General features: G+C 36.6%; 1 protein-coding gene across 2 annotated transcripts in view; it reads right to left on the bottom strand.

The window, feature by feature from the left end:
* LOC124716420 (SUMO-conjugating enzyme UBC9-B) overlaps window positions 1-15,596 on the bottom strand; it is a 37,521-nt gene extending 21,925 nt beyond the window's left edge. The window contains exons 1-4 of one of the 2 annotated variants that reach the window (XM_047243172.1): window positions 15,443-15,596; window positions 14,747-14,833; window positions 14,587-14,670; window positions 14,396-14,513 (exon numbers count right to left, since the gene is read on the bottom strand). In XM_047243172.1, coding sequence (XP_047099128.1) covers window positions 14,396-14,513; window positions 14,587-14,670; window positions 14,747-14,812 — 268 coding nt within the window. In that variant the 5' untranslated portion in view covers window positions 14,813-14,833; window positions 15,443-15,596. Of the gene's footprint in view, window positions 1-14,395; window positions 14,514-14,586; window positions 14,671-14,746; window positions 14,834-15,412 lie in introns of both variants that reach the window. The other variant, XM_047243173.1, reaches the window with a different exon arrangement.
* Between the last annotated feature and the right edge of the window lie 1,095 nt (window positions 15,597-16,691).

Below are 16,691 nucleotides of genomic sequence, written 5' to 3'. Positions count from 1 at the left end.
TGGACTGAGACTTGGGTTTCGTTTCAACTGTAAAGAATGGGAAGTATTATAACTTTATTAGACAGAGCAGTAAAGTAAAGCCACAACTAAATACTGAACTGCAATGCAACTTACATAAGGTCTCCAACCCCAAGATTGTACCTAGACATGTAGAAGGAAACATTAGAAGAAGTCATCTTGTTCATTAAAATAATCAGCAGACAAAGGGAGCCACCAAGAGACTAGTGAAAAAACCACTTAAGAAAAAATGGACTGATTAATATAAGAAATACAAATGTACCAAGCTCAGAAAAAGAATTTATATCAGCAAATTCTTTTGCCACTACTGCTGATTTGTGGGTTTACATTGCATATTACAGATATTAAAGTTATAACAAACATTCCTAAACTTACTTGGACACAATGAAAGATGTTTCCAGAATAATTATGCAGGTAATGATTGGGTAGCACATTTATTAAACAAAATGAAGTTATCCTCACACCACGGCTTATAAACATCTTAACCGAAGTAAGACAGAAGTAAACTCAAAAAATACTTCATTAATTTGGAAACAACTTCCCAAAGATTTACCAGCCTGTAATTCATTTATGCTGAATACAATCTCCGAGATGATCCACGAAGGAAGAAACTGATATTTCACTGGAGCTAAGTGTTCTGACCATTTTCTCAACCATACCAAACCATCCACAACCACTATATGCAGATCAGCTTCTGATTTTTGTTGCCAGTAAGTTTCTCATAAAAGTGAAAATGTATGATACTTCGACTCAGGAGGCCCAATGGGTGCTGTAGAGATGGAACAACAATTGAACTCAACATAGGTGGTTTTACAATTTAGTATTAACAGATTAGTTTAAAAACTGCTGCCACCTCATGCTAAAATACCTGCCTAGAAAAAAAAAATAATGACAGGAGGCAACCTAAGTTCACATTCCACAAGTTTGGTTCTTCAGCTACGTGAAGAAAATGACATTCTCAGTCATACCATCGGCAATGTTTCCAACCCTTCTTAATGAATTCAAATAGTCTAGTGGATAAGACAAACCTCCAAAATGTGTTCAAGGGCATATGGAATACTCTCACTCAAAAAAGAAGCTGTCTTCTCTAAACTCCCAGGTGAACATGATAAGGAAGAGAAAAAGGAAGCTGTAGCTGAATCTCTGGCCTCTTATTTAAAGTCAATATGGAAAGAAAAAACCAATAGCCCTTCTAAAAACGATAAGACAGAAAACTGATAAGCCCTGGCAGTGTTTTAGCTGTTCATGCGTTGAGCACTGGCCCCGAAACATTTGCATATTAAATGAAAATGTGTGTGCACCACAAAAACTTCAAAGGAATAGTCCATATCAATTTAGGCAGGCTACAAAAATCTTTCATAGTCTCTGAAATTGAATTTAGCATATTTTAAAATGAGGGATCAAGTAAGAAACTTTTTCTTTCACCAAAAAATTTCTGCTCAGATACACCACTCCAAAGCTGACACTGCGCACACCATTTTGAAGATGTGAATTTTGGAAAAATTTCGAAATTCTTTATCTCTGGAACAGTTCTAAATATTTTGCTATGGTTTTTTATTTGAAAGATAACTGCTTATGATTGCAAAGAAATACTCCATTTGGACTTACCTGTCAAAGTTCTACTATAGCATTCTGAACTTTTTTGTAATTTATGGAAAAATTTTTTTTTTTTCAAAATGGCAATCCATAAAATTGATTTTTTCCGTTTATTAGTACCATATAGTTCTACATTCCCCGAAAAGGAGAGTTTCCACTTTTAGGTTGAACAGGTTTTATAAACAATTGAAATTTTTGCCGTACATAAAACCTGTTTTATTACTACATTATCACGTAACAGGCCCATAAAAAACAAAACCTAGCCTTACTTAACATAATTTTAGTTTTGAAAGATGAGTAATAAGAGACTCATTTTGAAAGCATTTTAAATGGTTCCAAAATGTATGTGGAAGGTCCGAAGACTTAAAGGTTTCAATTTATACAACTTCTGTGCACTCTGTTCTGTACTGAAATCAGCCAGTTACTGAACTAAAAATGTGTTCTACTATTCAGTATCTCCCTTTGATAGAGTGCACTGCCTTCCTGCTGAACCAATAGCAACTGGAGCACTTACAATCTTCAAAACATTTTGAAGAGGAAGTGAGCCCCGATGGCATTGCTGTCCTTCAGCTGGAAACCTATATCCAGCAGCTGATCCATGTGGTAGCATGAAGTTCACTACAATTTCATTTAACTCCTACCTGGTGTCTAATCTCTGCAACACACACACACACACACACACACACACACACACACACACACACACACACACCCATCCCCTTTCGCTCATCACTTTCTGTCCAGAAATGTGTCTTCTGAATTCCTTTCACAGAAGTAGTTTGGACCATCCTTTTTTCTGCTCAAGGAATTCTCCGATTTCCACTTTGGACAAAAGAATGAGGGCTGTTGATGTGTAAAATTTCACAACTCCCATAAAATCCTCAGCATTCTGAATTGCAGCTGTATTTGGTTGGTAAAGATTATATTCTGTAGCATGGTGCTTCAGCAGGCCTCTTACACCATTGCAAGGTCCCTTCCTAGTAGCACTGTGCACCCAAACAGTTAACAAGTGACTTAATTCAAACAGCTGGTAACTATTTTTAACATGACTAGGAGCACCTCAGAAATAATAATGATCTTCTCTGCCCCTCTTTGTAGTTGAATAATTTTGGGCATTGCTAGCAAAGCACATGCTAAGTCATGACCTGTGCCTTCACTTATAACTGCAACACCTGTGGTCTTGCTTTGTGAGCCCTGTAAAAATTGAAACTCTGTCATTACTCCAAAGATAGCCTCGTACTTGTTGTGGTAGAATTTCAGACCAGTTCTCAGCAAAATCACAGTAAAGCACTAAAGATAGTTCTTCAGCCTGTACACACCCTTTCACTTCTGCAATGTGTTGTTGCAATTTTTTCAGATGCTTCTGTGTTACTGCTTTCACTGACATTTACCAAGTTTATCAATGAAACTGTCAAAGGCAACAGTTTTCTTAGTTTATTTTCCTCCCAAGTTGCATATGTAATTTTTGCAGAGTTATTTGCTACACCTTACAGGCCAAGTGTGTTTAAAGGAAGACCTCTCTTCCCAGTGCAGTCACCACATTTTTGAGACAAACAAGTATCTCGCTTTATGTCACATACTACTAAAGACGTCACGCGCCCAACCAAGGTGTCATATGGCATGTGCTCCAGTAAGTTCTTCAAAGTTACTACACAAAGTTCAAAATTCACACAGTACAAACATAACCAGACATCCGTGTGGGTGTGGAATTACCCACTTAGGTCATATTGCATAAAATGTTGATCTTCCAATATGTGAAGTTGTATAGTTGCTCTTATAAATGGGTCAGTCCAAATGAAGTGGTCCAATAAAAATAAGTTGGTTGCTTGACCACATTTATATATTTTAATTTTTTTACCCTATAATTGAGAAGTTCAGAACGGTTTTTAAAAATTTTTACCTTTCACCTTTACTGGATGGCAGCCGTATTTATTTGTAGGCGCGCGATGATTTTTCAGTCTGAAGACATTAGCGAAAATTTGAATATCTCTGGACTGGGTTAAGTTAAAACACTGCAGTTGACTTTAAAAAAAAAGAAAAAAAAGAGTGTCCTCTACAACAGTGTCTATTACACAAAATATCCTAAATTCAAAAATAACCAGTCAAAATTACCTCCAAAGTTTGGTATACAAATTTTCAAAAATCCACTTTTTAGGCCCAAAAATAGCAAACAAATGATTTATGAGTTTTTTTTCCTATAGTTAGATATCATACACTACTAGCCTCATATAGAGCAAGAACACATAACTGTTTCCTTAATTTTTTTATGATTTTCTGAAATTTGATAATTTTCATTTTTGTAAATTTTGGGGTTGGTTATCTCAGGTGGGACTGAATATAAAAATGATTTTTTTACAGTTTGTACACCTATATGATAGCAATATACTGTAAAAATTTCAACATTGATATCTGATTGAACATAGATATCAATTTTTGAAAATGAGATAATTCACATTACTCTACAACTGATCTTATGGCTGTTGCCTATTCATGTGTGATTTTGGCAGGATATAATCAATTATTATTGAAGTAAGGTACTGAATTATATACAAAACGTGGAAACATCACTGAAATTAACATTTATATTATTTTGACATACTTAAATATTTTCAATTAACATCCTTCAAGATGCAACTGTTCCTAAACCTGGTGGTGAATGTTAAGAACACTTACTTCTTCAGGCAGCTTCTGTGATATAGAATAAGATCTCCCAGTTGCTGTGGCAAGATCAAGTACTGAAAGTTTCCTTAAAACATTTTTCATTGGTATCCAAACTTTGTCCCTAGTAGATTTATTGAATGATGGTCTTGTGCCAGCAGGGTGGTAAAAATGCACAAAAATAGCATTGTTTTCCAAACTTATTCTTTCAGCCTCTGCAAGCCACCACTGTCCATCATACACACACGCCACTATGTCATTCAACGTTACAGACAATTTTATTGACAATGATCCTCAAATTTCAGTTTATGATAATACATAGCAATGAACTAGGGTTTCTGCAATGCCAAGGAATTTGTGGAAATGCCTTGTTCCTTTTATTGCTATACACTTTCCAAATCTGGTTTGAATATTTTTCATATGCAGAACGATTTTTTTCTTGATCAGAAAAGAGGTAATGCCTTTCATATTATCCTTGCAAAGGACACACACATCCTGTACTGTGAGAATTTGGTCTGCAGTTGGTCTTTGTAGGGTGGCTTTACTTCACATTTTGTTATCGCTCCTACTCCATCACACACCATGGCAAGATGCAAAAAAGTGCCATTCACCCAAGTCTACTTTGTGGTTGCACAGACGTGAAAAATTTTTCGTTCTTATACTGACTACTACTTCCATCTGGAAAGTAGGCCAGCTTCTCAACTTGCGAAAATTTTCTTTTATGTAATTTATTACATACTTTTGAAACATGTACAGCCAAAGTGTTGTGCTCCAGGTAGTCGCTTAGAATGCGAACTGAAGAACTACAAACTTCATCCTCCTCATTTTTAAAGTAGAGGATAAAAGGATGCACTGTTGCCTGGTCACTGATCCAGTGGTACCCTTGTATTGCATCCTGAACCAAAAATGAAAAATTTTCTGCAAAATCAGCTAGCACTAAGCATTCAGTCTCATGAAGTAGTGCTTTTTGTCCTTCAAAAACTTGCTTTGGATTTTAGAAACATAATGGTGACTTGAGTTTTTGTAAGTTATCATTAAATATTACATGTACTCTTCCTGAGATTTAACCACTGTTATTTCTGCCCTGTCAGTTGTGACCCACTGTTTGAAGGTAATACTTTCTGGCATTTACTCATCATATTCTTGAAACAATTCAATAACGGTTTCCTTACCAGGGCATTTATTACCCAAACTCATCATACAGTCATAACTGTTAGTGTCAAAGACCATTAAATCCAGCAACTCTTTGTAGTTACTATCACTGAGTTTTGCACCCACAATCATCAGTTTGACATTTTGCTTATCTCATCAAACACGTAAGGAGTGTATCCTTGAGGATCCAGCCAAAATACACCACATAGGGCGGAGGTCACAAAATTTTGCAATCAGAATTTTCGAAAGCTACATAAAGTTCATTTAAATTCGACAGCACTAGTTGTTTCTGCTTTGTTACTTCAACTCCATTTATAACAACTCTTTCGCTATCTTTGCAACCTGGGCATGTTTTACTGTTTTCACAATCTTCAGAAAACTGCTGTATCTTTTCAGTTGTTTCTTCACTTATACCTACTCCTTTCTTCTTTCCTAAAACTGGAAGAATGCCTTGCTCTTCCACTAATTTTCGGGTTAGTTTAACCAAACGATGAGAAACACTGAATTCATGAACTATTTTTTCTCTTGACCGAGTCAGGGAGCAAACTTAAAATTTTAACTTTTTCCTCTTTAGATGTCACTGAACATCTAACTTTTAATTTCTCTATTAAGCTCAAATTTTCAGTGTCAGATGATGCTGGTGGTAGCTTTTCTTCTATAGAAACAATGTTGGTACCTGCATTATTAAAGCACGATTCCAAGTCTTTTCTAATTTTGTCTGGAATTTGTTGTACCTTATTTTCAATAGCTGCTTATCTTTTTCTGCTACTTAATTTTATTATTTTCGATGCAGGAGATACATCTAACTTAGAACAAGCAAAATCTAATATGCTAACAGCTTGCTCATTAGGAATATAAATGTCATTAACAACGTTACATGATTCTGGTTCTGGATTCACAACAAATATTTTTGAGTAACAATGTGGGCACAAGGAATTTCCAGGAATCACATTACGTTTCACTCTCACATAACAAGGACAAATGTTCAAGTTTTATTTCCCTCAAACCTTCAGTAATAGGCTTTTTATGAACTTTAAGTGGATCACAGCACTTTCTTCCAAAAATGTGGTTGTACTTCAGAATATGTTTCTTTATTATACTAACACAATGATGTTACAGAAGAACTCACTCTAAATTTAAACAAAGTTTGTCTAACTTCATCAAAGTCATTGACATTTTTCAAGTTTTCTGAAACTGAACCGTAAATTGTTGCGACACACTTCACTAGCTATCTGTCCAACAAGAGCACTGTTCATCAATGTTACTGCATTCCTGCTAATCTCTCAAAATTAATTACAAATTACACAGAGAACAAAGCACATTACACATTCTACACTGTTCAAGTATGTACATCCACTCTAACAGTGGTTTCAGAACTGACTGCATCAACACCACGCCCAGCAATAATGTACTTCTTTATTGACACTAAACCTAAACGGAAATGGGCATTTTCATTACCACAGACCAAAAGCAAATGCTCCTATTGTTTAATATTGTATTATTAAAATTAAATAAACTAAACGAATATTGGGTGATAGTGTTAACTAAAATGTCTCAAATTTTATTACAATGACAATAAACCAATTAAATGAGCAATAGCCATAAGATTAGTTTTAGAGTAATGTGAATTGTCGCCTCATATTCAAAAATTCGTATCTTTGTTCACAGTAAGATATCAATGTTGAAATTTACAGTGTACAAACTGTGCAAAAATCATTTTTATATTCAGTCACACCTGGGATAACTAATCCCAAAGTTTACATAAAATGAAAATTTTCAAATTTCGAAAGTTCATAAAAATTAAGGAAACATTTGTATGTGTTCCTGCTCTATACACGGCTAGTAGTGTATGGTATCTAACTATAGGAGAAAAATGCACTCAAATCATTAACCCAGTCCAGAGATATTAAAATTTTCACTAATGTCTCCAGACTGAAAAATCATTGCGCACCTACAAATAAATATGGCCGCCAACCAGTAAAGGTGCAAGATAAATTATTTTAAAAAACTGTTCTGAACTTCTCAAATATAGGGCAATCACATAGAAAGATTAAAATATTTAAAAATGGTCAAGGAACCATCCCTGGACCACTTTTATGGATTGACCCAAATTGCAAAAGTTTCTTTAATACTGCAAGTCATGTACCTCTAAGTTTCACAACTTTTTGACCTTCAACTGTTACAGTTATAGTATCTTTTTTTGATTGCACTCTGGTGATAACAGTCCCATTTGTCTTCCAGATAAAATGACTGCACTATCTGAACTTGAGCTGCTTCTACAGGATGACCATAATAGGGATCTGCTCTTCCAAAGACTCCACCTAGCATGTACTTTGATACTGAAGGAACGTGGTTCAAAGTTTTTTCTTTGAAAATGTCTCTGGAATAATAGTTAAAACTTGCACTTTTTCACTGTAGGATGAAGAATATTCAGCAACTGAATTGATATTTGTGAAAAATTCCTGCCGAGAGGTGCTCAAGAGCTTTGGTTCATTTTCTTCTGAAGATGGAATTTCTACTTTGAAGAGTAGTCAGTTTTGCTGTAGTGTCTTCATCCACAGCTTTAGTAATTTCTCTGCATTTTCTTGCTGCATAGAGCTTATCACTCTACTTCACTGACCACTGTTTTGTAACAGGACTAACACATACCTCTGTAGTTGGCTGATTCAGGGTATTCAATTCTTCTTCTATTGATGCAAAATCTGCATCATCTGCACCATGGGAGGCTCAACCTTGTTCACATACTATCATTGTTGTTATGTCAAAACAATAACACAAAACGTCACCACTGGCAACCTCTTCACTTTGAGATAGAGTCTTCAAATGAGAACACTTATTCCCAATCTGAACAAAGTGTTTCTTTAGTTTGTATTATGTATCACTTTTATGGATATGCACCCAGCACACTTCACTCACCTGTGGCCCCAGCCAGAAGACATTTCAAACAGTCCTTTTCACAAAAACGCACTGCAACTGTGTCAACTGGCACAGTCCTCACAAAAACACAGAACTCACTGGACGGTCTCAGATTTCTTAGAAGCCTCTTCAGTAAACAAATTAGTACTGAACAACCACGACAAACTGACAAGAAACTACAACAAAGTGATAAGAGATAACAGTATCAAAGACGGGATAATGGAAGTGTCCAATTCCATCCCTCTGCTTTGACCAATGACGTCACCAGTATGGCGGAAACGACCATTCACAACAACTCAGATACCGCTCCTATGACATCATGTAAACATAACAAACACGTAAATAGATTGGAAAACCACCAAACAGATGTTCCTCCAAAAATATAATGAAAGTAACGGGACAAGCAGTGCAAAATTGGGGGTTTTTTGGGTGGGGACATACTAAATATAAACAAATACCACTACACCAAACACCAAAAAACACTAAATTAACAAGACCCCACAACCTTCCCAAATTCCATTACATACAAAATCCACTGGAATCTATCACTTCCCTTGACCTATATAGGTCAACAGCAACTATCGATACCAAACCAGCCATAGCCACAATCACACCTTGCAATCAAACACTTCTCTCCCTCTCCCTCTCCACCACACAAACCAACAAAAAACCACACATACCAACAAAAAACCACACATACCAACAAAAAACCACACATACCAACAAAAAACCACACATACCAACAAAAAACCACACATACCAACAAAAAACCACACATACCAACAAAAAACCACACATACCAACAAAAAACCACACATACCAACAAAAAACCACACATACCAACAAAAAACCACACATACCAACAAAAAACCACACATACCAACAAAAAACCACACATACCAACAAAAAACCACACATACCAACAAAAAACCACACATACCAACAAAAAACCACACATACCAACAAAAAACCACACATACCAACAAAAAACCACACATACCAACAAAAAACCACAGGGTCGACAGAAGCGTCCGATCCCACGGGTCGGCTTTGACCCGTGACGTAAGGGTGTTGTGTGTGACGTCATGACGGCGCGGAGTTTGGTTTGAGTGTGGCTGTCTCCACTTCTGTTTTATCTTATTTTATTTTATTTTATTTTCTGATCTGTTCGTTCTATCTCTTGAGATTTTTTAAATTTAAAAACACTTATTACTTATTTTAATTATCTGTTTCCTCCAATTTCTGTTTTAGTTTATTATATTTATCTTTCTGATCTGTTCGTTCTATCCCGTGAGATTTTTTTTTTAAAGAGACAAAAAACACTAATCAGCTACTGAAGCATCTTTATCTTCTATGGGTTGCAGGGGTTACGACCCCTGGGGAGGTGGGTGGGTATTCATGCATGGCTGTCTTCAGTTACACGTTGTAGCTACGCAAGGCGTCTAAATTTGTTTATATTTACTTTGCCCCCGACCCAAAACACCCCATTTCCCGCGCTTGTCCCGTTAGTGTCATTAGGCTTCTTGTGGAAAGTGTGTGTGTGTGTGTGTGTGTGTGTTTTTGTTTCCGCCATATTTGTGATGTCATGGGTCAAAGCAGACGGGTGAGATCGGACGCTTCCGTATTTCCAAACCACACAAACCAACAAAAAACCACAACCAAATAAAACTCACGCAAATAAAAGACCCATAAACCAAGAAAAACAAAAAAATCACACTCACACTACAACTGCAACAAAATATCCTCTACACAAAATAAAAAACCACCCCTCCACATCCCTCTACAAACTTCACCATCAACTAACCCCCCAGCCCAACACCTAACCAACCCACAACCTTCGGCCTATACATCCTACTAACAACCTTTAAAAAACCCTAAAAATACAATAGCCCTCAGGGACATGTCCAGCTTAAAAATGGAAGCTCTCCTTTACAGAGAATATAGCACTACATGGCTATAATTAACAGAAAAATCAAGTTTTCTGGATTGGCATTTTTAGAAAAAGAAATTTCTGTAAGTTATAAAAAGTCCAAAAGGTGACAGTAAAAAATCTTGACTGTCCAAATGGAGTATACCATTGTAATCATAAAGCAATTATCTTTCAAATACAAATACAAAATATCTATAACTGTTACAGAGATACAGCATTTTAAAATTTTTTCGAAAATACTAATCTTAAAACTGGTGTTTGCAGTGTCTTCTTTGGAGGCCAGATCTCCGGGCAGGAATTTTTGTGGAGAAACCAAAAATACGTGTTCCTTACTTACTCTTAAATTTTAAGATATGCTAAATTCAACATCAGAGACTGTTAAGGTAACCCCCTGCCTGAAGTGATACGAATTATGCCCAAACTGTCCGCAGGTACAAATGAACCTCAGCATAGTTGTTCCACATCATCTACAGCTAATGAGCCCTAACTAGACAAGAAAATCTCTTCCAAAAGTGTGAATTCTTCATCAGATGATGATCTTTGTGTAATATTGCCAGAGTATCTGGAAACTCATTACAGTGATTTTGTTTCTTCGGACGATCCTGTTATTTGCTGCTCACAAAGTGCAAGTAAAGATCTTTTTCCAGATAATGTTATGGTGGAAGCAATTGGGGCTAAAAGAGGAAATAAGCTTTTCACTACATTTGTAGTATTCAATAAGTTGCAACAAAGGGAAAGGTAGTTTAAGTAATGGGGCTTCATTCCAAAAGAACATATTTTCACTGCACCATTCTGTTATATGATGTGATTGGCAACATGCCTCCACCAGAGCTAGACACTGATGGGTGTATAATTCTGTACGAATTTCCAGTGAGAATTTTGGTATAAAAGCTTAACATTTTTGTCACAATAGTTTTTTTACAGTGTGTTTCAATCAAGGATTGATAATATTCATAGAAATGTGTGTTTCAGCAATACCTAACTTATAAGCATTTTACAAAACACCCAGTTTTCAATGTAGGTCACAGAATACTTTACAGGGGCCCTACTCATACTGCACTAGAGTAACATTTATACCAAGACCATTCCGCCCATGTTTATAATAAAACAAATTTCAAGTAGTCAATGAAACCCCACGTTGCAATGTAACAGGGACCTGTTGAAGTTCTTTTTCTACGAGGGTGGTTTGAAAAGTTTTCAGAATCACCACGAGTAGTAAGTGCTAACACAACGAGCTGTTCACGTGATATTCATTGACTGTTGCCTGTAAACATGTGTCATGTCAGTGCTCTTGAAAGAGAGCTGTGGCAGTGACTTGGCTCTGTTGTTCCTGCATAGTGACTTGCAAACACTGGGGTAAAAAAAAAAGAAAGAAAATCTAGATTTGAGCAGTGATTAAGTACTTAATAAAAAATGTAAAAAGCAAAGGACATTCACACTGATTTCCAGACTATACTGGGACTGCTCCTGACATTCAACTGTTGCCAACTGGACAAATGAATTTAAATTTGGTTGGCAGAGGTTAGATGATCCGCACAGCGATCAGCCAAGATGTGTTACTACCCCAGAAATCATTGGAGAAGTGCACAAAACGGTCATGGAGGATTGCCAATTGAAAGTCCTCACACTTGCCAAATGTCATCTGAAAGGGTATATCACATTTTAACTGAAGAATTAGAAATGAAAAAATTATGTACAAGATGGGTGCCATGACTTGATGCGCACCCACACACGTGCCGTCGCCACGGCAAAATTACACAAACTAAGGTATGAATTGTTGCCACATCCACCTTATTCACCTGATATGACTCCATCATCAGAGTTCCATCTCTCCCCAAAACTGAAATTTTTTTCTTGGTGTGCAGATTTACTTCAAACGAAGAATTGATAGCTGGAGTTGACAACTATTTTGCAAGCCTGAGGAAACTCACTTTCAAGATGGGATCAAGGCACTGGAACATTGTTGGACCAAGTGCATTAATCTACAAGGAGACTACATCGAAAAAGTTTCAGAGATGTAAGTACATTTTATTGCGTTCCGAGAACTTTCCAATCCACCCTCGTAGTAATCTATGAAAAATATAACTTGCACAGTGCACTATGAGTTTTTGTACAAGAATAATGCATAAAATACTATGAACACAAATTGATATATGCCTGATAGTCTGCAAAAACATCAAAAAACGGATAAAACTTACCCTACATGATGGTACTGAAGTTTAACACCTTTGTAAAGATCAAACTGCACTTTGATTTGATATGCAACATTACCATTGACAATGTACTATGGGAGAAAATATTTTCATAATCTCAAAAACACCCCTCTTATTTTTATCAGAAGGGTGCATGTATTATGTACCTCTTTTACCCCTTGGGAAAATTTGTGGCATTTTTGTTGTAGCTTTAATTAAACTGTTACAAGATTTTCCACTGTGTATGCAGCTAATACCAGAAGTAGTGACTGAAGTGCACTTACAGTGTCAGCAGCTCTTCCACTATTGCTGTTAGCAGTTCATTTCTGCTGGTTGTCACTAATCAACTGATAGTATATAATAGTCAATAAGTATTGCTGAATCTAATGACTTATTTCTGAGAAACAAACATATTAAATATGCACGTTTTCAACATGGAGAATGCAGGATTGACAATTACTGATCTGGCTGCCATGTATTACAAGACTGGTTTTCCTATTTACATCTTGTAGCATATGTCTCTTGGAATATGACAAGATTTATTGCGATATTGTTTTGTTATCCAAAACAAATGGCTCCGAGCACTATGGGACTTAACATCTGAGGTCATCAGCCCCCTATAGTCTAGAACTACTTAAACCTAACTAACCTGTGGACATCACACACATCCATGCCCGAGGCAGGATTCGAACCTGCGACTGTAGCAGTCGCGCGGTTCCGGACTGAAGCACCTAGAACCGCTTGGCCACGCTGGCCGGCTGTTTTCCAAAACAGTTTGGTTGAGGGATGACAAAGCGAACAAATGTAAATGGTAGGAAACTAGCTGTGGTGGACTGAACTATAGCTTGGCAAAAAGATGTTTGAAAAAACCACAGCTCAAAACCAAGTGTTCAAGACTGAAAATTTCGAAAGTTAGTAATAAGGCAGGTTGCAAGTCAAAAATGTTATCACGTGTTCTGAAAGTCTGTGTGAAACAATGCTACTATTTTGGTGAGTTGGACTGTAAACAAAACAGACATTCCAAACTTGAACTATATGGCCTAAGCAACTAATTAGGGGAAGGAGCATTCTGAGCAGCAAAGTTGCTAAGCATGGGAAGAAATTATATTCAACAACAGCCAAGTTACTGAGACACTTCCCATGCTGACAAGATTGACAGAACAATGCCAGGGAAGAAAGAACCATCAACTAATGACAAGAAAATTAACATGCAGCAAAGGTTAATCTTGGCCAACCTTTGAGGCTAACAGCCTTTTTTTACTTGTGAGTACCAACTCATAAGGTATAATTTTTCAAGTTACGTGAACTGTTTTAGCAGACAGTCAAGAACACATCCTGTCTGTGATTTTGAAGAAAACTGATTTTATAGTTAAATACTTATTTATTCATAACATGAGAGAGGAGTGGTCAATACAAGTGTTATTTAGTTTCATATTCATTGGCTTCATCAAGGTGAGACAGCAGCTACTTTAGGATACCAAAGTGTGCATTAGCCAGTCTTTTTCACAAGATCAAATGTTTCATAATTATGGCACATGAAGATTTAAGCATGACATCAGTTTCAGCTTAGAATGAAAACCAATATTTTTTTTTGTTTAATTTGAAAAACACACACTCTACAAAGAGTAATATTGCTTGCTTACCTACTTTACAGGTGTATAGAATATAAACAAATCTGATTTAATGTGGAATGAACAACTAGTAAATATGCTCCACAAATGAAAGTGTTTCTTACTAGTCGCATTGTGTTCATACTGGATAAATACTGTCTGCTTTTTATAGTTTCTCTACTGACACTTTTAAATGGGAAAATTCAAATCCACAACTTTCAGAAAAATTGTTTTAGCTATCTGGCACAACCAAATCCTTTGTAATATATAACATGAAGGACTAAAATAACTGCAATAATGCACCTTGTGTGTACGCAACTTACCTGAAGGATAGACATTGGGATGGAACAACGGTGGTTCAAATTTGCACTTTGGGGGGCTAGAAGGATAATCATCCTTAAAGATCATTCTTAGTTTATATTGACCTCCTTCCCAAGGTGTCTGTAACAATCAAACATTTGTTAAAAACAATCATGTAATTTGTGGATGCACAATATTAGGCATATTTTCTTACCCCTTTCTTCCCAGGTATGGAACATTCCCAGCTCATCAGATTTAAGCTTCCATCTGCGTTCTTTACAGGTCGAGCTACAAAGCCCTAAACAACACAACAATTTCGTTGAAACTTTATTCCCTCAAACGAGCCTCAAACAGGAAAATAAGTGAATCCTTACAAATGGGTGATCCTTCCTCCAGGCTTTCCGCTCCTCCGCTAGACGTGCTATGGCGATCCCCGACATTTCTGCACCGAGCCTAGCGGTCTGAAAATAAAATGGATTTAAGAGGAAAAAAACAAACGATATTTCTCGCAACATTTTGCAATTTGAATATGTAGGGAAGTGGACTAAATAGAAAGCAGCAGCATTTCGAGATATGATTCTGTGGTCCATCAATTTGTTTGGACTGAGATTTGTTTTCGCTTGTCAAAGACACGTGCGTATTCTTTTGATTCGCACGTCAAACACTGGTCATTACAAATTTCACTGAATACGCTCATGACGACAGCGGTCATACACTGACCACCGCTGTCAACATAAAATTGTCATCGACCTTCTTTTCCATTATTTTTGAGCAAATGTGAACAGGCGGGAAATCGTTACACCATAACTATCGAAGACTGTCAATGCGACAGGTTTCCAGAATCAAGAATTCTTAGTATTATTTGTCACTTAAGACTCGGTTTCGCTGCTACCCCCTTGGCGCAATCCACAACTAATCATGCTGTACGAAGTAGTTAAAATCAATGCAAACAATAAATTTTCATGTTGACACTTATATATATGCCTCGTCCAATCCATGCAACCGCTTTAAAATCAGCGTAAAAAATCTTAATAACTTACACGTCATACTCATAAACTTCTACACCCTACCTGCCCCAAGCGTTAACCACGTATAACACGAAGAGCTATCCAAACACCAATCTTGCGAACACAATACCCCTCCCGTTCAAACACACGAATATGGCCGCTTCTCTTGAAACTCAAAGCCCAATAAACAGTCAGAGATCACACTAGTATGCTAAGACGATATCAAAGTTTCTCATTTTTTTATTTTATTTTCCAAACAATTACAATACAAATAAAATACTAAAGAAGCTGCCGTAAAGGATACAGCAAAAACCATAGTATAGAAGGACGTCACCTCGACTAAAATTTTCCATAAAAATCTGCCTATTCACACTGTGTTTGGAAAAAGGTAAAAAAAAAAACGGTTGAGCAGGTATTACCATAATGATAATAATGAGAATTCAAGACTTCTATTCGTTAAAGATACTATAGAAAATATTGTAAAATTCCTCGAGCGTATTATAGTTCACAGTTATTATAGTTCTCCGGCTTCTGCCTCGGGTACGAGATCTCCGCTAAATAAACCTGTCAATGTGCCTATTGCGAGACGCAACAAGTGTTTCTTAAGCTTCTCAAAGACTCGTGTTTTTCAGTTATAAAATGGTATATTTCACCTTGAAATAAAACAGTAGGAATTACTATTACTTCGTTTCATTATCCTTTTGGTACGTAATAATGTCTAGGCTCATCCACTACTGTATTAACCGTTAAGCTCATTTCACGCTCACGCTGAAGCAACCATTGCTCAGTTGCATTTCCACCAACGAGTTAAAATTTTAACTCGTTGATTTCCACGTTAATTTAACGGAGTATCGCTGCTCACAGAAACTGTTTATATTTTTATAATATACTATCAATATGCTTCTTCTGCGGAAGTTACTAATTACTACGACGCAGTTTCAATCAGCTTACGTATATAGTTCCGTGCGCCTTTCTGTGATTAAACTGAATCACTAAAATACTTTTACCCAACGATGCCGATGCGACGTAATACTTTCAACTTACAACACTCTTTAGCAAATTCTTCAGATTATTCAAGCGCAATTCTGCGCATGCTACAGCTTCTTGAAACGTCTCCCTCGTTCGCAAAAACCCGCGTGAGCAATAGAGCCTGAGCGTTGTTGATGTTACAACAGCGAGCAAATCAATGTCCTCGCCAGAAAAAATGCACGCTTAGGTTTGAAAATTCCAGAAGCCAGCCATGAGTAAGAAGTATGATTTTACAACGTCATAATACTACAAATAACAGGATTCCTCTCATCATCCCAGTGGA

This window comes from Schistocerca piceifrons, chromosome 1, assembly GCF_021461385.2.
Source record: "Schistocerca piceifrons isolate TAMUIC-IGC-003096 chromosome 1, iqSchPice1.1, whole genome shotgun sequence".
NCBI lineage: Eukaryota > Metazoa > Arthropoda > Insecta > Orthoptera > Acrididae > Schistocerca > Schistocerca piceifrons.
The sequence above is the reverse complement of the archived record's forward strand: the minus strand, read 5'-3'. Positions and strand labels throughout refer to the sequence as shown.